The following is a 26,961-nucleotide window of genomic DNA, read 5'->3' on the forward strand; positions in this document are numbered from 1 at the left end:
GTGTGTGTGTGTGTGTGTGTGTGTGTGTGTGTGTGTAAGAGAGAGCGTTCAGAGAGAGAATCTGTTCAAACTCTTTCTTTTAGATACATTCAAAAAACGTTCAATACAAAAACAACTGGACTTCAGTATGTGTATTGAACGTTTTTTGAATTAATCATGTCCTGGATGACTGAGAGTCTTCACCAGCATTCTTTACATACAACTCTGCCTTGGTCATTTTTTCATTGTCTAAAGACCGAATTCAGCGAGGAACAAAACAAAATTACTGCACGTTCCATCACTTGACTGACGGGTAAACCCTGGTTCAGGTAAACCCCAGAAGGAGCTGAACAACAACATGCTGTCAACAACAGCAGGAACAATGACAAGATGGGAGAAGGAGAAGAAAGATGTATTGGGGGGGCATTGTTTTATTGAAGTATTCCTTAATTTTCTTCCCCCTTTTCAATCCATGCCTCCGTTTTTCTGACAGGTAATAAAAACAGGAGCCTTCCTGACAAGCCCATCAGAATTTGGATTGCAGGGTTTCTCACACAACGCTGCAGACACCAGCAGCCTCATTGTGATCTCTGTAAATAAGGTGTACGCAAACATTTGCATCATGATATTAACACAACAATCAGAAAGTCCTGCAACTAGCCACTCAAATATAATATTATGCACATCTGGACTCATCTGTTTTCCCTTACCTCCTCTTCCTGTTTCTGGACCTCTCTAAAATCCTTTTATCCACGTCCTCCTCCTGTCTTACCTCATCCCTTCCTCCTCCTTCTCCTGCCCTCGGAAGCTGCTGAAATCCCATTCCCCACGGGGCATGCTAAATTGAATTGGCGTGTTTATATGAACAACAGGGCCATTGCTTTAATATACCTTTGAGTTTATGCCTAATGCCTCCCTGCTAATACCAGCGGAGCTTCAATCTTCACTCAGCACACGTCGCCTTTATAGAAGCCACGCAGGAGACAGAACAGGGACGGATGAAGAAGCAGAGACGCTCTGGGAGCGTGCTTGCATTTGTAAAGAAGAAAGGGAAAGAAGAATGCATCGTAATGATTTGTATGTTACCACAATACTTTGAAAGATAATTCAACAGCATCTGTAGAAACCTACAAACACACACAAATTATCCTCGAGTGTGAATAACAGGGAAGGAGAGGAGATGCCAAAAGGATGGGAGATTGATTTATTTATTTATATTCCAGATTAGTGAGTAATGCTGAATAAATATCCAGAGTTTTGGTTGAGGGAGTCAGTCATGCTCAACGACTTGCAAACACTCCCCGTTTTCTCTTCGTCTCACCCCTTTTTATCCTTCTCTTTACCCCTCTTGTCCTCTTTTCTCATCAGGCTCTGTGTCGGGCTGCCAAAGAAAAAAAAGGCTTACAGTTCAAAGGCAAGAAACAGGCCTGAGACACTCAACCCAATTACTATTGATCAGTCCGCACTCAAGAGGACAAATGTGCCCACCTGCACGGCCACACACACCCGCGCAAACGCTAATCTGTTTAGAAATAACAAGTCCTGTAAGGTTAGGGCTGGCCGTTTGTTCACAGCTGATTTTAACGCTCTCCCAAAGAAACTCGTAAATACTGGAAAACAATGGTAAAGCTTTTTCAGGAGCACGACTTACCTGAACAAGAGTTTGGTTCGATTTATTTTATCCTCAGAGCTGGGGGGGCGGAGACGACAACAAAAAACTACAGATTTTCCAAAAAACATGTCCTTTTTTCTAGTCATGTTTGTTCTGCTAATGAAAAATAGCTTAGAGCTTAAACTTGAAAGAAAATTTTAGAAAAAATGTAAAAGCTAAACCACAAAATGTTAAAGTACGGGTACCTAAGTAGGCACCAGGTGAGAAATAGGTTTTCTGCATGCTCAAAAAAAATAAAAACTATAAGTTTAAACACTCTTTCAACACTAACACACAATTCTTATTCTTACAGGCCTTAAAATAAAACCATTACACCTTTTATTTGTGCTGGATCTTTCCTTTAAACTCACCATATTTGTGATTTTTATCAAAACTGGAACTTGCAAATAAATAAATAGATAAGATTAATTTAAAGTGTGTCGAACTGCTTTTGCTGTTGTTAGTAGTGAATGTGTTAATTAATCCCAGAAAATTCATGACCTGCCACTAATCTACATTTGTTTTCCCCTTGTTTTTTTAATAGGGAGATAAAACAAACAACTCTGCTAGCTTTATTTAAACATTAAGAAAGCTTATAAAATATTTTAAAAGTCAAAAATGTATTTAAAAAATCTGCATTTTCAATTTGTTCTATATTATATGTGTGAAATACGGGACACATGATGAATATAAGCCATCAGTAATAATCACATGTACAGGAGAAGTTAGAACATATCTGCTAAAATAAGAAATGTTTATTCTGAGTATTAAATCAGTGTAAAACCCAAATAAAGCTGGCTCCGTCACCAGAATCTTAAAGTTTAGCTAACACACACACTTAAGGAAGCCCTCACAGAAATATCAGTGACTAAACTCCCAAGCGAGTCGGTAACCATCTCCGACGCGCTGATTTTATCCCCAATAATTAAATTTCTCTCCCAACACCAAATTTGGCTTTATCTGGCACCCGCTGCCAGAATCTCAGCATTTCATTTAGCCATAATCCCCAGGATGAAGGGCCGAGGTCAAGGTGTGCTGTTGCACGTGCATACGTGCACTCAGGAGCACAGACACAAGCAAAGACCTACATTTTTACGAACGCTTGATGATATAACCCAGTTACACAGACAAGTGTAGGATGTTTATCAGACAAAAAATATTTATTTCCACATTAGAAACCTCTAGAAAAGCTTTGGATTTTAGCTCAGTTCAGAGGTTTAAATAAAACGTGATCCGTGAAACATACGAGATACAAATTGGAAAAGTCTGGGTACGCTACTGCAGGAATCCAGAACCTGCAGTCATGGCATGGCAACAGCCACGTATCCTGGCCTGGTTTTGTTGTTGGGATGGAAGTGGATGAATACAAAGATGGGATGGACAAAGGGAGGGGTGGAGCTGAAGGAACATGCAGTTTGGGTACAACTCAGCTACAATCTGATAGTAAACCTCACACTGCAGCCAACATTTCTGGATATTCTCAAGAAAATTACACAGAGAAACATATTCTTATAATCACACGAAAGTCTTAATGTAATTGATCCTGCCGGTTTCAAATACATAATACTTTTTAGCAAATTAGCATGAGGACTGAAACATACAGTTCAGTGCTAATGTTTTAATATACAGAACTTAACACTACCCAATCTGATGCATACAAACTTTCATGGTGTTTTAATTTAAAGGTAAAATATCTTGCATCGCCTTTCGCAGAAAAGTATAACAGCGCTTAGGTACTGTATTTTACGGATTATAAGGTGCACTTAAAATCCTTTAATTTACTCAAAAATCGACAGCGAGTCATAGTTCGGTGTGCCTTATGTATTAATTCTTGTTGTGCTTACTGACCTCGAACCGATTTTATGTGGCATCAAAAATCTGTCAAAATGAACTTGTTTCCTTTAATGTGCCTTGTGTATGAAAACACCCGTTCATTGATACTGCGCCTTATAATCCAAAAAATACAGTATTTAAAACAGCTTAAAAGCCTTAAGTGGCAACGTCTGAGATCCTAATAGAGCTTCTAATTAGTGCTTTACTAAAGGTAGATATGAAAGAAAGGTCAAACTGTTATTCTTACTGTAAACATACAGGAAGTGCAAACACCATTAAAGCAGCTTAAAAAAAAAGAGCAGAACTCATTCAATTAAAAAAAAAAAACAAAAGCCTCGTAAATTTCTAGAAGAGAAAACAGGCGAGTAGAAAAGCTTTTAAAAGAGGATGAGTGAAGAATTCAAACAGATTTTACAGTGAGCATCAGCGAGGCCAGACCAGGCCCAGCTGGTCTCCGTCTGACGAGGGCCTTAATTAAGAGACGTGGAGAGAAGCCTTGGTGTGACCACATACACACCACCAAGAGCCGCCGGAGACAGAGAAGTGCTAAACAGGCACCGTTGTGTGTCTGTGTGGTACACCGCCAACAATCAAACACACACACAAGCACGAGCATCAATCCACTGGGACGTTGAGAAAAACATTGGCCAACTATTATTAGGCAGCCCTTTGCATACTGAAGCGAGTGCTCGAACCCTAAACATGTGTTTGTGCGTTCTTATCCTGTTGACTGTTAAACTGAACTTCTGAGGCTCCGCCGGAGGAAGAGGAGAGCAGGCAAACGAGAAGAGAAAAAAAAAGTAGAGCAGAAGCAAACGAGGTATAGGTCCATTACTGCCTGGACACCCCCCCTAAGATCAACCCTTCTTAGCTCGCACCCCTTTCCCCTGGTCTCATCCCAAAAAACATATTAATATTAATACTCCAACCCGTTCTCTTCAACTCCTCCACAACCTCCCCCTTACAAAAAATATCACCACCCTAGGCTACCAGTTAATAAAGCCCTCTTGACTACCCCCCCCCTTCCCAAAAAAAAAGAAAGAAAAGACAATAAAGGCAAAGTTCTGCAGTCCAAGCAAGGAACAGAAATTAATACAGTCCCACGGGACCTCCTTCTGTCCTTCTGTCACCCCCACGATTTGATTTCCTATTAAGTGACTGCTTAATTAAAATGATTATTATTGGTAATTGTAATTGACATTTTTTTCTCCCTCCTACTCTTCTCTCCTCTCCATCCCCTCCCTAACCTGGAGTCTCCTCTCAGTGGGTTGTGAAAACATGAACATCTGTTAAGGCAGCATCTGTCGAGTCAAAAAGAAACACGTGAATATAAAATGATTTGCGTTACGTGATCCACCAAAACATCAAATGTGGGATTAAGGTGCCGAGGCCTGGAAGTGCCACTCAATCATATGTGTGTTTCTGTGTGTATTAGTCAGGATGGTTCATCCTGTAGCTTCAGGGCATGTCTGCTTTGGGTCTCCTTTGGAAAAAAAATATTCTTACTCTCAGGAGATCCTGGTGAAATAAAGGTTTGAGCAGAAGACAGGGATTCCCTTTTCTTCGCATCAAGCACCCCTTTTCACGTAGTTTAACTACAGTAGAGACCCTCTGGACTCCGGTTTATTACCCCTACCTCCAGGCTACAGCTCCTTGAAACATCTCAGTCGTTCAGACAGTTTAGGTTTTGAGTTGTGCTAAAAATATATAATAAAAAAATAAAAGAAGAAGAATCAGAAAATTACAAATGTCACCAGCAGAACGCTGCCTCGATTAAAGCTGCGTTCGTTCTCTATTCGGAACTAAAGACGGTGAAACTCCATTCCACTGGGCCCAGGCACGGTTATTGGGCTCACCTCAGGCGTGGTGAGGCCGACACTGCCTCACACTTTTGTCTTAAAATGCACACACCTTCACACTCCAACACACACACACACACAGAGAACACCTCCAACCTCACATCGCACCTTCACTTGACTTCATCCATCGACTAAAAACTGCTGTTTTACAGACGGCCAGGACCGGTTTGTGCGTGCGTTCTCTGTAAACCCAAGCAAAGTGTTTTCGGGTAATTATATTTAAATTATTACCCGTTTACTCACTCTGAAGAACAAACAGCCACATTAATACAAATGAGCACCTGCAGCCACAACCGCAGATGTCTGTGGGTGTTTTCAGTCAAAGTCCTGAAGAACAAAAAATAGAGACGTTTATTTTCATAGATTATTTTGATGAAGATTACTTTCAAACAGGATGGCTTGTCCCAACCAGATGTAGATAATGTATGGTGGTATAAATAAACTCTACATAATGAGCACAAAATCACACGAGGGACGTTCTGCAGCGGGACAGACAAAGCTGCACAAAGCACATCTGCAGGAACTCAAAGCAACAATAAGTCACGACTAATTTTACTCTAAAGTGTTACGCTCTCCGTCTGTTAGATGATATTTATGAAATAAATGTACAAAAACTACAGTTACTGTAAATCTGTGTTAACATTAACACAAGTCAAACAGCATTATCTTAAAGCTTCAAACAAACCAATACAAAGCTGAAACAGAACGCAAGACGACATAACGTCCCACTCGGTCTGTAAAAGGCACAGCTGAAACCAGATTTGTGGATTTGGATGAGGCCACATCTGGTCACAGATTAACATGGAAACAGAACAACCATCTTCCACAAACGGGGACAACCGTCAGATGAAGCCAGACTTCCCGACTCAAGCCGAGTTCGAGCCACTCCAGGACGCGAGACGAGTGAAATCCTCCCCAACAGCTCGAGGCTGTGACCGATGTCGTCTCATCTAGTTTCCGCTCTCGTATTTGTCTCGCACTGGACTGTCTGTCCACACTGACGTTTTAGGACTCAAGCACCTCTTGACATTGTTCATCAAATCGTTTTTTTCTTATCATCACCCACTTGACAAAACTGAAAAGCGGTGACGAGACCAGTTCAGCTCAGAAGAAACAAACACTACAAAAATAAATCTAAATATCTCAACAAAATGACAGTTTTAAGTAACTGTGAGCTCAAATAGAGATGTACAAGTGTCACATTACACAGAAACCAAACACATATTTTCTTTTATAAATTAATCAGTCAAAGATGTGCTTTTTTTTAACCTATTTAACAAATCACAGCATCTTACATAAGAGATTTTTCGCAAGAAGCTGTTGCTTGGAATTCACTACGTTTCAGCGGCTGCAAGCATCAAACGTGTTCAATCAGATTTTTATAAATATAAACCCATCAAGCCTTCAGTTTCATTTCTACAAATTATTTTTAGGCACTAAATTTAGGCCTTCACAGTAGCCTTGTGTAATTTGCATTTTCTCTGTAAAAACTGGATAATACAAGTCAAACTATGGCACAGAGATTTCATGATGTGTGTGTGTGTGTGTGTCTGTTCAAACACTGTGTGGTGGTGTGGGTGTGGCGTTACACCTCGTGTGGCACTGGGCAGCCAAGATAAGAGCTGATCCTATCCACATCGCCCTTCTGCAGCGCCTGCCCACACACACACGCAGCCAGCGCAGTACCCAGCACGTCACTGTAATCTGGTTTCCCAATCCTGACGCTCTGTGCATAAACATGCTCTCTCACGCACACAACCAGAGCGGCGAGCACAAAGAGGAGCCAGCTAAATCCATTTTTCACATTCTGTATACTGGCATGTGACCTCAAAGTGACGAAAGTCCAACCAGGGTCTCAGACTGAAACAGGCTCCAGGCCCAAAGAAGCATCATTCACACAGATATCAACCTGAAAACATCATTACTGCTGCTGCTGCCGGCATACAGATCTGGGACTAGAAACGAGTTTAGTTTCACCGAGATGATCTGAAAGCATGAGAAGACTGTAAAACACAGCTTAGAGAAGAGAAGAGCTTACCTTCCTCCTCCTCTGTGACTTTACTCTGATGCAAACACACACTTCTTTCTCTCAAACTCCCAAGACTTTTCTTCGCAGCACCCCACCACCACCACCACCCCCCCACCCAGGCACACTTTGATGTGATCGGCCACCCCGATAGCAGACCGGAGCTGACTCGCTAAGCCTCTAACAAAGTATGGTGTGCAGCGACCAAGACCGAGAGGACAAAAAGGCAAAGAGGAGAGCTGGGGGGGCCGCAGCAGAAAGAGAAGAAAAAAGTGGGACCACCGAGTGAACTTTAACCACTTGCGATTCAAGTTTAGCTTCAGCTCAGCCCGCCTACACCCAGGACTCTTTCATGGGCGCGCACACACCTTTTCTGGGTGGGAGAGGCACCGAGTCCATCTGGTCGCTGCTGGACCGACAAGGAAGCCCCAGTTTAACCCCTTTAATGCTACTTTTTTTAAAACTTTCTCACTTCTTTAACGTCCTCACAGATCCACCAACAGCTGCCACTTACATCCAGGCGACATCCTCCTGGGTCGTGTGTCAACTTCTGATTAATGTAAATCTCTGACCCGAGCCAGTTTTGGCTTCCTTCTATATAAACTATAAATAACGGAATACAAGGACCGCTTTTCTTATTTATTTAAAAATCTAACTAATCAATCAATCAATCAAACTTTATTTATAGAGCCCTTTCCAGCAGCCAAAAGGTGCACAAAGTGCTGCACAGTACAGAAGTTAAAAACAAACAAGAATAAAAAATCAGTCAGTTAAAAACAAAAACAATTAAAACATAGCAAAATTGTCAAAGACCTACTAGGTATTAAAAGCCTGCCTGAATAAAAAGGTTTTAAGATTAGATTTAAAATGCTCCATGTCAGTAATGGTGTGCAAGTCCTGAGGTAGCTGGTTCCAGAGTCTGGGTGTGACAACCGAAAAGGCCCGGTCACCCCATCGTTTGTAGTTGGACTTTGGGACAGAAAGTAGAAATGTATTAGAAGATCTCAGTGTTCTCCTATATTCACGGACAGATACAAGATTAGACAAATATAGTGGGGCAAGACCATTGAGAGCTTTAAAAGTGAATAATAAAATTTTAAATTTAATTCTAAAATCGACTGGAAGCCAGTGGAGAGAAAATAAAACAAGGGTAATGTGCTCACGTCTGGAGGTGTTGGTTAAAAGTCAAGCTGCAGCATTTTGGACCAATTGCAGTCGTCTAATGGAGGATTGGGAGATTCCTGCATATAGGGAATTGCAGTAGTCGAGCCTTGAAGTTATAAAAGCATGGATGGCCTTTTCCAAAGTTAAGCCTTTTAAAAAAGGCTTAACTTTGGATAAAAGACGTAACTGATAAAATCAGGCCTTGACTACAGAGGATATTTGTTTATCAGACTTTAAGTCTTTATCAAATGTCACTCCCAAGTTTTTAACTGTGGATCTGAACTTGGATGTCAGAGCACCAAAGTTACAGGGAGCATCATCACCAAAGAAAATGCATTCCGTCTTTCCTTCGTTTAAAAACAAAAAATTAAGATGAAGCCACTGTTTAATGTCGGCAATACAATCAGCGAAAGGTGTGAGAAGGTTACTGTTTTTAGGTTTCATTGGTAAATAAATTTGTACATCATCAGCATAGCAGTGAAAAGAAAAATTATGTTTGGCTATCACTGATCCAAGGGGCAGTATGTACAATGTGAAGAGGACAGGACCAAGAATAGAACCCTGTGGCACACCACAAGAGAGAGGGGCAGTGGAGGAAGACAGATTATTCAGCATGACAGAGAACGTTCTGTTGGTCAAATAAGCAGTGAACCACTTGAGAGCTGTACCAGAAATTCCAACATAATGCTGGAGACGAGACAACAGGACAGCGTGGTCCACTGTATCAAACGCTAAAATGTTACTTTCTCCAAAATATCATCAGACTACAGAGCTTTATCTTTGTTCATCTGGAACACTGTTAAAAAATACCCTTCAGGTTGTTGGGCAATGATATTTGCACAGGCCGACCCAATACAAAATGAAACCGAAACATATTTAATTTTAAAATGGACTACAGCTGCACAGCTTAGTTCTCTTCTTAAGACTTCTTTATCACAGGATAATAACGTTTTTTTCTCTACAAGACCAAACTTTAAAACAAAAGGCCAGCAGTGGCCCACATAACATCTGTAGAATAAAAAAATAAATACTTTTAATTTGACATTTTTTAATTATTAGATTAATTCGACAGCACGTTACTGATCCCTTGCGAAGGTTCCTTCAGGAATGCAACTTACTATATTCGGGCAAATTACAGTTTGATAATCAAAATTAAACTATCACGAAGATCAGCTCATGTGTTACAGAGCAGGAAAATGAGCTGCAGAAGATCTCTGTAAAAATAAAAATCATGTTTCTTTTTAGTCACCTTCTAATATGGTAACTACAAGCCTCCGCTCAGTTCAACCTTCCACATGGACACCAGTGAAAAGCTGGGTTTAGCAGTGATGCATTCATTGACCAGGAAAATAAATTGGATTTTTAGATTTTAGAGTAGCTGACGTCGATCAAGCCGATCAAACTACATATCGCACGATTTTGGTCACCAGCTGTGCATTCCTAAACGTTGTTTCATGGAAACAGCTTCTTTTTTTTTTAACAACAATCAACAACTTTAATTTGTTGTTTTGAAAGATATACTCAAACAAACTGGCCTGCATGTGGCATCTGCTACAAAAAAAAAGAAAACACACACATGTCAAAAACAGGAAACAAGACATGGAGCATGTGCGTGAAGGGAACATGCAGAGTGTGAAACGTAAGCTGAAGCAGAAGATGCTCTCTGGGTTGTAGGTTAAATTAGATCTTCAAGACTTTTTTTCCAATCTGGATCCAATTGTCCAAAACTACTGTTTTAGGACATGTGGACACAAGGCTGCAAGGCTGTTCACAAAAAAAATGTTACAATGTGGACACACCCTGGAGTCTGCCGTCTTGATCCACATCTGAGTGAAGAAAAGAAGGTACGTACAGGAAGACAAAGTCAGGGAGGAAGAGGAGCAACAGATTCAACTCTAGTCCAGAAGAAGAGACTAAGTGGTGTGAACGTGATTTGTTGATGGTGCCGAGATGGGCTTTTAAACTTACAAATACTGTTAGTCACCGTTGTACTAACCTGTCACCAAAACACAAAAGAAAACTCATAACAGGACCTTTAAAAAAAACACAGAAATCCCTGGATCACTGGTTTTTAAACAAAAAGGTTATAACAGTCATAAAAACACCTAAACCAGCTATATCTGGGTAAAACGTAACTTCCTCTACTCTCTCTGGATAAATGTTCTGGTGAAACAAATCCTCAAAAGAAGAATTTAGTCACCATGAAATTTTGCTTTGAAACGGTACTAGAGTCGCCCTGACAGAAAGGAAGACGGGCGGGAGAATCTGAACTGTGTCCAAACGTCACGCTGCCTGTATACGATGTACAACATAATCTGAATATGGTGTGGAGCGTCTGCAGTTGGCACACAAAAAACAAGGGAGTTTACAATCTGATCATCTTTGTAGCTTCAACTCAGTTCTATATGAAAAGGGTCGAAAAATTCCCTTGTTTTGGCTATAAAAACAAATAAACACTTAACAGAAAAGTTCTGTTTTCATCACCGCTTCTACAATCTTTGCTACTGTTTTTTTCTCCGTTATCAGAAAGTACAGTTGATTTCAACCCCTGCTAACGTCAGGTGTCTGACAGAGTGAATTTTAATAAATATGTGTTGACTTTTAAGATCACAGCTTCATGCAAAAACCTGAAAAGTTTATCAATAAGGGCACATTTAATTTTTTCCCCCAAATATAAAAGAGGAAGCTTTAAAGCAGTTAAAAATAGTGGTCTGGTCAAGGGCGCTCATATAGAATTAATTGTGACATAAACAAATAATTGGTCACTATTACTTGTGTGAATATTGATGGTCAGCATTAATTTAAAAAACATGACAGATTTAACAGTGAAGTGCACTTTAACGGAATATTCTATCATGCCTAAATGAATTGTTTTGTAGTGAGCAAACTAAAAACAACAAGCAGTTTAATAAAGGTTGCAGCCATTCAGATTTTTATGAATCTACCAGATTATAGTTCTCTAGCAGATCTTGACATCCAAACAAAGGTTTCGTTTCAAGAGCCTTGCAGCATCTAATTCAGAGGTGTCCACAGAAAGGCCTGTGGGCCACTTGTGGCCCTTGCAGTGATTTTGTGAGGCCCACGGCAGCAGTTTGTCTCTGTTGTCCATTGTTGCCATCATTCTTTGTTGAAATCAGGTCTCTCTTGTAAATGAGTCCTCGAGGCTCATGGGATTTACCTGGCTAAATAAAGGTTGAATGAATGAATGAATTTAAGAATGATATCACGTTGACCCGCAAATTTAAAGAGGCTGATGCAGATGAAGATCTGCAACTTTAATAGTAATAATAACTTATAAATAAATTTTGGGTTTAACAGAAACTATGAGAAAAAACATTTTTGAAATGTGCAATATTAGATCCAATACTAACCTTTAGCTAAAATTAATTATTTTATTCATTTATTTTTGTATAGTTTCATGACGCAGAGTACCACAAACCTTTAGACCAGGGGTGCCCAAAGTGGGGCCCGCGGGCCAAAGTTGGCCCGCCAAGCTGCCCTCATGACTATATTAAAATTTCCTTTGAAGAATCAATGTGTCTCATTGACTCCACCCATTAACTTTATTTTTAGTCGGCCTGACTACCATAATTTAACTACACGGATTGCATAGAAGAGTAGATAATTTATGTATTTTTTGAATAATTTTAATTTATATTTTTATATTTCATTTTGACAGACTTTCTACCATCCCTCGGCAGTTTCTTGCCACTGAATTACATTTTCCTTTGACAGAAGACACTTATAAATCACAAAGTGTTTAAAAGTAAATTGTAAATATGAATTGGTTTCAGTGGTGATTTGAGTCTCTTTAAATTTAAACTCAGCACCCCTGGAAAAATAAAGAAATCATTAGGATTGTGTAAGGAAACAGTTATCAACCCTTAGATTAACTAAAATATTGAATAAAATATAAATAAAAAATATTCCATAAAAAATATGGAATAAATGACAACAGTCTCAAACGGGCCAATAATTTTGTTTTATTTTTTTGCACGAGTCCCGCCACCTGTCAATCAATCCAGTAGGCATGTCAGCAGCTGACCAATCAGTAACCTCGATTTGTCCTGAAATGAACACCCCTTACCTGCAGAGCTGCAGCTGTGTTGCATTACGAACGCTTTGCAGTCAGAGAGATTTCAATAATAAGAGAGTTTACATGTTTTGTTTCATATTAATCTACTATAATAAACTTTTGTAAAATACACCAGAATGCAGGAAATGGCATCTACTTTAATCAAAATTTTCTGGGGGAGGACCCCCCACCACCTCCAACAACAACAACAACGCAGCCTGTTCTGTGATGTTCTTTATACAGAATGGAAGGATAAATAACTGTATAGTAAATAAATTATCTTTAAAGAAGTATTTGCATTTCATGTATTATTGCATTTGGCCCGCAGCCCTCTGATAAGATTTTAAATTTGGCCCTCTCAGGGAAAAAGTTTGGGCACCCCTGCTTTAGACTTTTACCAGAAAGTAAACTTTTGTATAATCATTTAAAAACTTGGCTAAATATAACAAGTGTTGTCAAATAAAATAAGGAGTGGCTGGTTTTGCACTTCTGTCTCTAAGAATAGACTAAATGTACTTTCCAAGTACAAAACAAAAAACAATAGACCCAACAAATCAAAGGAATTGAAATATATATATATTTTTTTTTTTAACAAAGTTAATGATGAGGCTTTCTATGTTTTGGATCTATAACAATTTAGAAACCTTTCTCCACCAAAATCAGGATACTTTTTGTGCGTTGTGCAAACAGAAAAAGTGCTTTTTTAATGTCAAATTCAAATTTTTGTGACCCAAGAGTACTTTCATTTTACATTGTTAGAAAAATAACAAGTTATCTCCTAAAGCAACATCTAATTATGCAAAGATGCTTTAAAAGTCTATAGATTGTGTTTTTGTTGGCATGATTTTAAGCAGATTGACAAACATTTTGCACACAAGAAAGTGCTTATTGTGACAAAGAATGAAAAAAGCACAGTAAAAAATGTGTTATTTAAAAAGTGCTCAAGCATTTCCTTGTCAATGCACAAACAAATCATGGTTGGGATAAATTTATAGCTATCTTGCCTTTAAAACATTCTGACAATTTGTTTTTCTTAATCAGGTCAGGGTGAAGATGCAATATACCCAAGAACAGCTTTGAATTAGTCAGTAGTGAAGAACTGGGCACAGTTCGAGACTACTGAGGCTCGTCCCTTAATTTCCTTGCCTTTCTTTTCTTTTCTTTTCTTATTTTTTTGTCAAAGCCCTCCTCCCCCATTGCGCTGACTTTAAGTCTCCTTCCACACCACACCCATGACCCCCAATGTGCAGACACGAGGTCAAGCTCCAAAGATCACAGAGAGGAGCCAGACGAAAGACAGAGACCTAAAATCCTCCTTTCCTCCCAAAACCAGACCAAAAACCTCAAGCCATCCCACCAGCTCCAGAAGCCCCCCCCCCCCCCCCCCCCCTAGCCTGGTTGTGTGTAAAAGAGCCGGTGAGCACTCTTGCAGAAACATCAGCCCAGGGAAATTCAAATGAGGACGAAATGGTGAGGGAGACAGAAAGAAAGGGAGAGTGAGGAGCACAATAGTGAGAAAATAGGATAAAAGAATGAGATGGGAGAGTGTTAGGTGTTAGGTAGGAGGAGGAGGAGGGAGAGCTGAGGAGGTGCTGCAGAGGTTGCTGAGGCTGCAGGTTAAGATAATGTGCAGATCTGAAGAGATTTGCAGGGAACATTTTTATTCCATTTCTGATTACTCTCATCTCTTCCCTCCTCCCGTGTATTTGTTTGTTTTTGGCATTAACGTTATGACTGTTGGTCTCCACGTGGATGTACACATGCATGCTGATTAGACCTGGAATATTTTAGAAACACAAGTATTCACACACAGTACACAAACACACACACACACACGTTACCGCACACAGACATTCTTAAAGATGCATCAGAGAGGAGGGCGGCTGGGCAGACGGTGCCAGAAATGCTAGGAGCTTACAAGTTTGTAAACATGCCGACACAGACGGTGCACATACAAACATGCAATCACACAGATTGTTCACAGGCAGGGTATTGCTGCACCTGCTTCTTATCAACGTGCAGCAGGTAGGCTAAGTGCTCCGAATCATTTAGATTGCAAAAAAATACTCAGGTTTCATTGTTCTGGTGTTTAAATGCACAAAAATTGTTGCCCAGCGAACAGTACAGACAGTAAACAGCAACAAACGCCCACCTGTTCTGTTGTAAGAACCTCCTTTCAGGTTGAGTGAGATAGAGTCGTCTCCATCCAGCAACCCTTGACCCAGTATCATCCAGTTCTCCAGCTCATCTGAATCCGATGAACCTGATGATTCAGACTCTGACCCAAGATTCAAGTCAGACTCGGGAGTCGAGTCAGACTCGGGAGTCGAGTCAGACTCAGACTTGAGTTTGGATTCTGAAGATGCTGAACTGCTGGAGGCAATGGTCATTGGCACGATGGGACTTCTTTTTCTGTTCTGGGTTTTCTAGATGACAAAACAAACATAGTAAATCAAAGTTTTTATTTGCTTTCTCAAAGCAACTTAATGTCAAGTTTAAAGTGAGAAGACAGACAAGTCATCTAGTTTAAAATTACCTAACACATCTGGCTGCTAGTCTTTCATTTGGACTGCTGGATGCTCTGCAGATCAAGCTAAAGGCTGAATAATAATAATAATAATAATAATAATAATAATAATAATAATAATAATAGTGTCTGTTGGAGACTCAATATGTAAAAATTGCAAAGAAATACACAAGTTTTCCATCTTCCACTGACCTCCGAGTGTTTGCAATTAACTGGTCAACAAGTCATATTCTGAATAGACAGCTTTTGAAAACCACAGCCCAGTCTTGTGTGCACAGCTTACTAAACTGCACTCTTGGCTGTACACATTATTTTGCAGTTTACCTTCACCCACCTTGACAGTTACCCCCACCTAAACCTGCTGGAGTATACTTCTGAAGTGAAGGTGGTCAGATTTTGGCCAGTCTTATTTTTTATTTATCAGCAGGGTTTATAGACTTGGACATTTGCCCCTGGCATTTTCTGTCAAAAGAGAAGTCTGCACGTGTCAAAACACAGCTCTAGCACTTAAAACGAGTAGAGACAACATTGTGACTATTTTGATGAAAAATTTGTTGCCCAACTATTCAGAACATGTCCAAAACTCAAGCTATGGGATAGCACACTGCTGCAACTTGCATGAGAAAATTGAGAACGATCAGCAATGTCTTGAGACGTTCTGGAGACTCCCACATGACTTTGACCAACTAATCACAGCCCAGTAAGACACGACCCGTAACAACAGTCAGTAAACTTGAATGAGCCAGCTACAACAAGCAAATACTAGCACAATAGATTTAAAGTAAAAAAAAAACACCTGGCATATGACAAAAGGTGGACGACAATGGACCTGAAGATCTTAATAAGCAAGAACATAAAAACTGGCGCAGTCTGACCTTAAATAGAAAATTCTGTCCTAAAATCTCTTCAGCAGCTGACCTGAAGCCCTGCTGTTTGTGTGAGTTGTGATTTTATTGAATAGAAAAGTCAGGAGCTCATTTATGTCTATAGCGAGTGATATTATTTACTTGTGAATATCATTGTAATGAACACTGAATTTTATTTTTGTTTTCCCAGATTAAAGTTGACCAAAAAAGCAATATTTTGGATTGTAGCTAAAAATCATCAAGTCAACATGGAGTCGGGCAGTACATGTTTTTTATTTCCCTTAAACCTCCCCTCAAATTATAGCACTTTCAAGAAAAGGCTTGGAGTGTTGCTTTACCGCTGCATCTAACTTATGACAATTGATGTGTTTCTAATATTTTATAACCCTTCTTTAAGGATTAAAGATGTAACAACAATATTTTTTTCAATGTTATTGCATAATAAAACAAAGCAATTTAAACAACAACATAAAAATAATTTTTATATTTATTTTATAAAATGGATGTATGTGTAGTGTTTCCCCTAGACAACTTGCCATGGCGGGGCGCTCATCTCGTTCATGATTTTTGTCAGGGGGCTGGGGGAGTGGGGGGAGATTAACGGAGACACGTCCTGAGCTGCACAGCATCCTGTTTATACTGACACTTTGGGGAGGGGGGGGGGGGGACACAGAGATACAGCCGCACATGTTTGAACCGGCAGTTTTGGAGCAGGGCAGAGGACAGACATTCATTCAACCTTTATTTAGACAGGTTAATCCCATTGAGCCTCGAGGACTCATTTACAAGAGAGACCTGATTTCAACAAAGAATGATAACAACAATGGACAATCATAAAAAAGGCATAGTTTTTTTTATTGTTTTTTTTTTTTTTACAAATTAAATTAAAATGGCCAAAAAAGTAACAAAAAACAGCTAGATTCTAAGGCGAATGTAGAAAACTAACAACAGGAACATGTCTACATTGGTCCCTGCCAGGAGTCCAACAGATTCTTAAAGCCACTTAGAGAGGTCAAGGTCGAGAGCTTCAAATCTTTTTGTAAGATATTCCAGGAAACAGGAGCGGAGTAGGAGAAGGCCCTTTTGCCTAGTTCAGTCTTCACTGAGGGAACACTGCAGGTAATAATGTCCTGAGAGCACACGCTGTAGCTGCACTCACACAGAGACATGTAGGAGGAGATGTATGAAGGCAGCAGACCAAGAAGTGATTTAAAGATGAAAATGTACCAGTGGGAGAGTCTGCGTGAAGTTAATGATGACCAGTTAACCAGTGAATACAGGGTGCAGTGGTGGGTACGATAATCACAGCCAGTTATGAATCTTAGTGCACCATGATAGACAGCATCCAACATCTGCAGGGTTCTTGTAGGAGCGTTCATGTAAATAATGTCACTGTAATCAATGGAGGGAAAGAAGGTCACAGATACAAGGCGTTTCCTAGCGTTCACATACACATCTCAGCCGCATGCTGTCTGTGCCGACAAGTTTTTGAGTGGGCAGGGGGGTGTCGTGTCAGTGTGTGTGTGTGGGGGGGGGGGGGGGGTTTCGACTGACGGGGCGCTCGGCTCTGTTGACGGGGCAGTGCGCCCCACTTGTATAATGGTAGGGGAACCAGTGCCCCCACCCACTCGAAAACTGTCTGTAAAAACAGCGCACGGCTCAGATGTGTGTCTGTTTCTCCCCACCACCACCCCGTGCTCCAAAACTGTAAAACTACCAGTGCAAACAGCACATCGCTGTGTCTCTGTCCCCCAACCCCCACCCACTGTAATTGTAGAACTCTAGGTGCAAACAGCGCTCGGCTCAGATGTGTCTGTCCCCCACCCCGCTCTTAAACTGTTGGTATAAACAGCGCGCTGCGGACAAGATAAGCGTCCCGCCATGGCAAGTTGTCTAGGGGAAACACTGCTACCATATTATTGGTCCACCCCTAGCGAGCTCCAAAATCAACTTTATAAACAACAAATGCCAAAAAGGTGTCGCTCAGTTAATAAAATGCAGCTGGACCTTTTATTGCTTTATATTTGCTGCTTCTCCGTGCACCATGGAGGAAGTTGAAGTTGTACCAAATAGCTCTAGACTTCAGTAAATGAACAATTATTGTTTTGCAGTAGGAGAGCTGTTACAAAGGATGTGCAGATCATTAATAGTTGTGTAAAAGACAAACTAAAACAACGCAGAAGAACTTAAGCTTCCAGTTTACTGCCGCGTATGTCTGTTCACGCGTACGTACGCGTGTACTGTACGCAGAGGGTTCAGTCATGGTACTCCAGCGTACACCCCGAGCAGCTGCAGAGCAGCTTCACAGACAAGGGGCGTTAACCTTCAGGACAAATTGAGGTCGCCGATTGGTCATTTGCTGACACGCCTACTGAATTGATTGACAAGTCGGAAAAAAGACAAAAAGCAAGCACTGGCAACCTCTGCCGCAGCAATGTTCTTTGTTTATATGTTGTTAATAAAAAGATCTAAAAAATAAAAAAAGACAGGGAGCGCTGGCTCTGCAGCCCACACTTCAGACCAGCCCACCAGGACATCCAGACCCTCCCGCAGCCACGCTGGACCTGAGTTTAATTCGCTCGTGACAAATTCCTTCATTTCTCACCATTTCAGTCATGGCATCAACAGAGGAGGAAGAGATCGCTGCCTCTTGGCAAAAAAACAAAAGAAAATGTCAGATCAGGGATGAAGAAGGGGAATTTATTAAATTGGTGTCACATACAAAACAGTCCATCGCCGGGCAGTTTATTGTGCGACACCGCGTATGCGGTCGTAAAAATTTGAGCTTTGCACGGACATGCCCTGGGGGGTACGCTCGTACCTTTGCGTACGTACGTGCGTACCTCTGCGTATGGATGTACGCGGCAGTATACTGGGGGCTTAATTGAGCAAAAACACATCCTGAGGAACCTACAAGAAGAAGCAAATTTGGTGAAGCTGCATATGGAAGCCATTATGGCTCATAAATCAAATTAAAATGGATTAATAGAATTGCTTTTTCATTTCAAAGTCAAGCTGCATTTTTGGACTCATAAATAAAATGAAAAATAAATAATTTTCATTTTCTTCTTCAAGACTGCGCATTGTGTAATTTTGCTCATTGTGTAGACTCTCTCACTGGTACATTTTCATCTTTAAATCACTTCTTGGTCTGCTGCCTTCATACATCTCCTCCTACATGTCTCTCTGTGAGTGCAGCTACGGCGTGCGCTCTCAGGACATTATTACCTGCAGTGTTCCCTCAGTGAGGACTGAACTAGGCAAAAGGGCCTTCTCCTACTCCGCTCCTGTTTCCTGGAATATCTTACAAAAAGATCTGAAGCTCTCGACCTTGACCTCTCTAAGTGGCTTTTAGAATCTGTTGGACTCCTGGCAGGGACCAATGCAGACATGTTCCTGTTTTTAGTTTTCTACATTCGCCTTAGAATCTAGCTGTTTTTTGTTACTTTTCTTTTTTTTTAGCCATCCTATCTGTTAAAAAAATTTTTTTAAAAAATTGTATGACTTTTTATAACTATTTATTATTGTCGCTGTTGTCCATTGTTGTCATCATTCTTTGTTGAAATCAGGTCTCTCTTGTAAATGAGTCCTCCAAGCTTAATGGGATTTACCTGTATAAATAAAGGTTGAATGAAAAAATATTACTTATAGTATTTACAATATTTACTTTATTCTCATCACTGTGATAAAGAGATTAATCTGATTGAGTCTTTTGGGAGAGGGGAGTAGCGAGGGATTGGGGGAGTCTCTGATTGGCTAGGAAGTAAGAAGTGGGGTCTTTGAGGAAAATGGGATGGGAACCGAACCACTGCTTTAAAGTATAATTTCACTTCAAGTTCATATTACAATCTTGCCATAAAATGATGCTGCAGCAAGAGGAAATGCAGCTCCCAGGTGAGTAGCAGAGCAGTAAACAGTGCTGTCGTGTTGCAGTCTGGGAGACCATAAAACCCCCAACATTTACGTAACATTTGGAATTAGTGTTGCTCAACTCGCCTCAGCATGTATCTTCACCATACAGCAAACATCAAAACGCAGCGTTGCAGCCAACTTCATTACATGCTTGTTGCAGAGCGTAGCCAAGCTAAACATCAGTCTGTGGCTGCTTTTAGTGTTTCAAACAGGAAGTCAGGAAAAGGCAAATAAACTTTGTTGCTTCATGATCGACATATTTAAAATAAACTTGATGAATGTAACTAGGTACTTAATCTCACTCTGTCTTTTACCTGTTGTGACGGAGTTGAAGTCTGGATTTTGCGTGAACCTTGACCCTTGAGGGCACAGATCCCCTCATCCGAAGATTCGTCATCAGAGATTGAGATGACATCAGGACCGGAGTCGATCACAATAACCTCCTCAAAATCTACCAGTAATGGTGATGATTTCTGATGTGTGGCGCGAGTTTTATTCTTCTGTTTCTTCTTTTTGTTTTGCTGGAGGCTGTCGTCATTCGATGACGAATGCTTACTGCCTTTTTGTAAAAGCATTTGACTTCCACCCTCTCCAGCTGCTTCGAGCATGTCATGTTGCTGGTTTTCCAGACTTGGTCTGTCATTCTTTTCTTCATTATCCACCAGTTCCTCCAAATCTGCAGCATTGGAAGAGTAGTGGAGCTGGCTGTAGAGACGAAACTCCAGTTCACTGAAGCTAAGTGAATCTTCAGAGCTTGCATCACCATAGAGCTTCTCCTCCCACTCTTCGCGGGTCTCGTAGCCACCATGCATCCTCTCAGAGCAGGTTTAAATCATAAAAATGACCCACACAAACACTCCCAGCTGAGGAGTCAGAGGCCCCCAACAGCTAAAGCTGGCTGCAAAGACAAAAACAGAGAAAACAAACACATTAAAGCAATCGGAGTGAGTAAATTCCTATTATATCACAAGTATCCCAAAGGAATCAGCTTAACAAAAAGATCAACCTTAATACAGCTTAAATACATGCACCATTATTTAGTAATCGATGACACTAGGATGAGTTTTGTTATGTTTGACTCGATTCAAGTTCTAATGATAAGACTCTTTCGGAGCTGGCAACAGGTCTGATCTCTATGTAGTCACGCTACCTTAGAGGTTTGATCAATTAATGGTGGGTCTCAGTTTGGGCCAAGGTTCAGCACTTACAGAAACTGTTTCCCTGCAGCACTTGTGATGTAAACACAAACACAGAACACAGTGACAGGTGACAATGAAGCCAGATAAATTCAATTCAATTCAGTTTATTTATATAGTGCCAAGTCACAACACAAGTCACCTCAGGGCACTGAACAGAAACATTCATATACATAAAAATTAAGTTAATAACATTATTTATTTGAAGAGCAGACTAAAGTGAAAAGATTTGCTTTGACAGTTGTTATTATTACTGAAAAAACAGGGGAATGTTCTTTATCAATTATCAGTTGTTTAACAAGATTAAAGAATATTTTTTATTGAACGTCAGAGGCTACTACACAAGCACATCCTTCTTGGGCTACAGCCAGGCAACTAGGACACAAACAGTGTGGTTCTAAGAAAAATAAATCCAACGTTTCTGGTCTTTGGCATTAAAACTAACTTCATGTAGTGACCAAGATCTCACTCATACCATGTCTGTCACTGTCCCCATTTCAGACATGTGAATGCAAAAAAACATTAAAAGTATGGTGCACCGATTGCAGTTTTCTGGCCGATCACAAATTTCTAAAAAGTCTGACCTGCCGATTCAGATTTTGTCCGATCCTGATTTTGTTTTATAAGTGACACTGTCAGGTGTTATAGTCACAATGCACCTTCAATTTTCCAGTCATATTTTATTGAAAAACATACCCTTGAACAATATCCTAGAAACAATTTGAACTTGTTTTAACTGGCCATGTGGTAGTGCTCTGAAATATAAATGAAGTTCAGACAATTGTTGTTAAAACTAAAAAAAATTGTTAACATTGGTTTCTCATGCAAGTATTGGCCGATCTCCCAAAATTAAGGAAATAGGGGCCGATAAATCGTCCGGCTGATTTATCGATGCACTCCTAATTAAAAGCTCTGTAGATCAAAGTGACATCCTGGGAAATAGAGGGAGCAATTTTATCCCCCACCAGGTGCAATGGTGGAGCTAGGGGGTGGCCAGTGGTGGCCTTGGCCATCATAGATTAGGCTTGAGCCACCCCAATTATTTGAGAAAACTATACTTTTAAACAATATAAAAAAGAGAACGCACAGCTTCCTCAAATGATTGGTGTGAATTTAAATATATACATATGTACCTCTGTCTTTACGTGCATTACTGGTTTACTATATTATAATCCTTCATTTAACAGTCATTGCGATCTGAATGGCATGTCAGTAAGATATTACAACCATTCCAGTTTGATACAATGATTTTGATGCAACTGTAAAAAGAGAAGAGACAAATAGAAGAGTTTATGTTTTGTCACTGCTCAGGGTGAGACCTTTGAATATTACTGTGGATAGTGATGTTTTGATCTTCTTCCTGACGCCTTGCAGTTGGCCCCGTTTGGCTGGTAACACTATGCGCTGAGATAGGAGAATGGGGGGGGAACCCTAATAGGAGAATCTATAAAACTAACAACTTTAGTTGGTGTAGACTTGCTGTATTCTGGCTGTTTCACCGAAGCTTTACACTAGTAAAAATTTGATGAAGTCCACACCTGATCATTTGTTTATTCATTTTATATATCCACTCATTCATTCATTCAACCTTTATTTATAAAGGTTAGTATCACTGAGTCATGAGTACTCATTTACAAGAGAGACCTGTTTTAAACAAAACCACGATAAGGCACGCACAGCAATAACCAGTCATAAAAAAATGTATAAAATGAAAACTATAAAAAAGAAATTATATAAAACAAAATTTAAAAAAATTACATTATAAAACCTAAAAAAAGTTAAATCTGGTCCTCTGGACATTCAAAAAACAAAAAGCAAAACAAAAAAAAAAATGTATATATAAAATGCTGTGATTGCTAGTATCACTCAGCCCTCTGTGAACAGTAAACAGCCATCAGTGTGCTAATGATCCATTGTTAGGCTGATGGTCCTTCTTGAGCATGTGAGCAGCTGGTTTTGGTTGTCAGCAGCAAACTGGTTGATCCACTCTGAGAAGGTGCTATTTAAGAGACTGAGCTGAATACAGCACCTCAGACTGAGGAAGTCTCTCGGATGAGAGACGAAACGTTTCTATTTTGTTGCTTTGTTTTTTTGTTTTTTTTAATGTCCAGAGGACCAGATTGAACTTTTTTCAATGTTAATATTTGTACAGTAGCCTTTGTTTGCAATTACAGAGGTCAAATGTTTCCTGTAGTTTTTCACCAGGTTCACTGCAGCAGAGATTTTGGTCCATTCCTCCACAGATCTTCTCTAGATCAGCCAGGATTCTGAGCTGTCGCTGAGAAACATGGAGTTTGAGCTCCCTCCAAAGATTTTCTATTGGGTTTATGTCTGGAGACTGGCTAGGCCACTCCAGAACCTTGATATGCTTCTTACGGAGCCACTCCTTGGTTCTCCTGGCTGTGTGCTTCGGGTCATTGTCATGTTGGAAGACCCAGCCACGACCCATCTCCAATGCTCTAACTGAGGGAAGGAGGTTGTTCCCCACAATCTCACAATACATGGCCCCGGTCATCCTCTCCTTAATACAGTGCAGTCTTCCTGTCCCATGTGCAGAAAAACACCCCAAAGCATGATGCTTCCACCCCCATGCTTCACAGTAGGGATGGTGTTTTTGGGATGGTACTCATCATTCTTCGTCCTCCAAACACAGCGAGTAGAATTAAGACCAAAAAGTTCTATTTTGGTCTCATCTGACCACATAACTTTCTCCCATGACTCCTCTGGATCATCCAAATGGTCATGGGCAAACTTCAGACGGGCCTGGACGTGTGCTGATTTAAGCAGGGGAACCTTCCGTGCCATGCATGACTTTAAACTATGACGTCTTAGTGTATTACCCACAGTAACCATGGAACCAGTGGTGCCAGCTCTCTTCAGGTTATTGACCAGCTCCTCCCATGTAGTTCTGGGCTGATTCCTCACCTTTCTTAGGATCATTGATACGCCACGAGGTGAGATCTTGCATGGAGCCCCAGTCAGAGGGTGATTGACAGTCATGTTTAGCTTCTTCCATTTTCTAATAATTGCTTCAACAGTTGATCTTTTTTCACCAAGCTGCTTGGCAATTGCCCCATAGCCCTTTCCAGCCTTGTGGAGGTCTACAATTTTGTCTCTGGTGTCTTTGGACAGCTCTTTGGTCTTAGCCATGTTAGTAGTTGGAGTCTTACTGATTGTGTGGGGTGGACAGGTGTCTTTATGCAGCTAACAACCTCAAACAGGTGCTTCTAATTTAGAATAATCAGTGGAGTGGAGGTGGACGTTATAGAGGAGGACTAACAGGTCTTTGAGGGCCAGAACTGATTGGCAGGTGTTCAAATACTTATTTGCAGCAATAACACACAAATAAATTATTAAAAAATCATACAATGTGATATCCAGATTTTTTTTTTTTTTTTTTTAGATTATGTCTCTCACAGTGGACATGCACCTAAGATGAACATTTCGGACCCCTCCATGATTTCTACGTGGGAGAACTTGCAAAGTCGCAGGGTGTTCAAATACTTATTTTACTCACTGTACATCCAGTGATTACAGTAGCGTTCATTAAAATCCACCAAGTGGTTCATAAGATATTTTGCTAAAAAAAAATATATATATATATATTAAAAACAGACAAGAATCCAAATAGTTCATGGCAAAACAAAATATGTCTGCCTGCGCCTTTTAGCAACAGGCAGTTCAAAAAATAAAATAATAATAACTTTCAAGCTGGGTTAAAGATGAATTTTTCACATCTTGATGTAACTTAATTAAAGACCAATGCTGCCTGTAGAAGTTGAAGTCAGCCTGCCAGCTGCCGCTGTTACACATTTGACCTGGCAAGAAGAAAGATAGTCACTTCATGTTTCATTGGCAGTAGATTTAACATGAATGATCTTCGTTCGTCTCAATCTAAGGAAATCCAGCTTGATTAATTGAACGTTACAGGTTTTGCCAAGAAGTTTCTGCTAGTTACTCTACTCTCAGAAGTATTCCTCATCTCAAATAAACAGCACAAAAGAAGTGAAATGGACTCGAGCCAACATCCATTACATGATATTTTCTTCTTGTTCGGAAAAGGGTAAGATCTTGTTAAGAAAGTTAAGGGAGCATGAATCATCTGCACTAAGACTTTAACCTGTAGTCTTTTCAATCAGGACAGTGCTGATAGGAACCAGAAGATCAACGTTTATCACTGGTCAGGTTCTGACTGCAACCAACTTTTAAGACAAAACTCACATCCAGCTTTGAACAACTGTGTCAGGAATTGTTAAATCTACTCACTGCACTCTATGAAACACTCTTGTTAATTTTCTAAATCCCCATTGCACACATACGCACACTGATACACACACATACACAGAAGATGTGGAAGGAGCATCGGCCCATTGCTCTGTCCAGTCCAGCGTGTCTGTGCCATGATGGCTGGAGATGATTGGCCCCCAGGCCGTGCACACTGCATAAACGCCACGCTACATGGTCACAAGCCGGCCACCAGGGATTAGAGGGACAGAAAGTCGAGTCTTACCGCCTGGTAAGGGGCAACAGCTATGTGTTCAAAGTACAGCAGCGTACAGGAACAGGAAGATGACAAATGACCAACAGTATTTTACAGAGGTGGAATTAATGTGGTGCACTTAAAGCTTCAGAGCAGTCACGGTCCATCAACAATGGTGAATGATTTTACCTAATCTGCCTAATTAAAGCTCTGACTACTCAGCTCAGAAACACCTAGACAAAGTGTTTAAGACCACTGACAGCTTTGTTGCACTATGCTGAGGCTTTTCTCACATTTTGACATCTTAAAGGAAAACAATCTTAGACTTTTAGCTGAATTCACTTTAGCTGTACTGGTGCTACTCGAGGACATAAATATCCATTAGGTCTGGTTTTAAATTGTCAGTGGAAATATGTACAATTAACATGGTTTACCTGGTCCAATGATTCTGCCACAGGCTTTTTGTACAGAACCATTTTCTAGCACTAGTATGACAAAACAGCTTGCCACTTCCACCTCTAGCTTTTGTGACACATTTTAGGCCTTGTTTACACGGACACGATGGGGGGAAACGTAGGTTTTTCCGTATGTTAATTAGAGGAAAAGATTTGTGTTGACACGGTTGGATTTTGGGTTTACATGCATCCAGAGGATTTCCCCCCCCCCCGCCCTCCCAAATACGCAGTACTTACCATGCCAGATCATTAAATGGCGCTGTGAATTTTGTACCTTCACCTAATGCACATGCGTGCTGCCTTGGCACGCTGTTTTCCCCTGGGCTAATCAGCTAAGAACAACGTAACGACAAGTTAAAGGTGGATTTTGGATGAGAGTCGACAGATTTGACGCCAAGCGGGACTGCTTCGTCTAACAGCTCCACACTGGTCGCTGAGTGGACCAGAACCGAGTCAACGATGTTGGACTTTACTCCTTGATCATCAGTAGCTGTTTTACAGCAGGTAAATCAAATGTTCTTAATGATGTTAGCTTGTGTTTACTTCAGTTACAAAACAACCAACTGAGTTTTTATTTTTACTGCGAGGAGAAGAAGCTGTCCTCCCACCAGGCGGACCGGTTCTGAACGAGGCCCAGATGAACTGCAGGAGGACGTCGAAGAGAGATGTTGATGAACTATTTGTTTAAAATTCCCCTCAGTTCTTTTATTCAATCCATTCAAGTTCAGTTAACGTGTTTTAATAGTGTGTTCAGTTTAATTATCAGTGTTTGTGTGACATACAGTTTGTGGTGTTGAATAAATAAATAAAAATTAAACCTGATGTCTTCATTTTCAACTTTAGTGTTCACGCTATATGTTTAGCATCATTTTAAATTTGAATTAAATAATGTCCAGATAGCTTCATTTAGCTCAGAGCTTCATTATATCTCGCACTAA

General features: G+C 40.4%; 1 protein-coding gene across 1 annotated transcript in view; it reads right to left on the bottom strand.

The window, feature by feature from the left end:
* The window catches only part of zcchc7 (zinc finger, CCHC domain containing 7), a 105,915-nt gene that overhangs the window by 73,615 nt on the left and 5,339 nt on the right, over window positions 1–26,961 (bottom strand). The window contains exons 2-3 of the mRNA XM_037674339.1: window positions 20,207–20,790; window positions 14,740–15,013 (exon numbers count right to left, since the gene is read on the bottom strand). Coding sequence (XP_037530267.1) covers window positions 14,740–15,013; window positions 20,207–20,704 — 772 coding nt within the window. The 5' untranslated portion in view covers window positions 20,705–20,790. The remainder of the gene's footprint in view (window positions 1–14,739; window positions 15,014–20,206; window positions 20,791–26,961) is intronic.

The sequence above is a fragment of the Nematolebias whitei genome, chromosome 3 (assembly GCF_014905685.2).
Source record: "Nematolebias whitei isolate Nwh7 chromosome 3, NemWhi1, whole genome shotgun sequence".
Taxonomy (NCBI): Eukaryota; Metazoa; Chordata; class Actinopteri; order Cyprinodontiformes; family Rivulidae; genus Nematolebias; species Nematolebias whitei.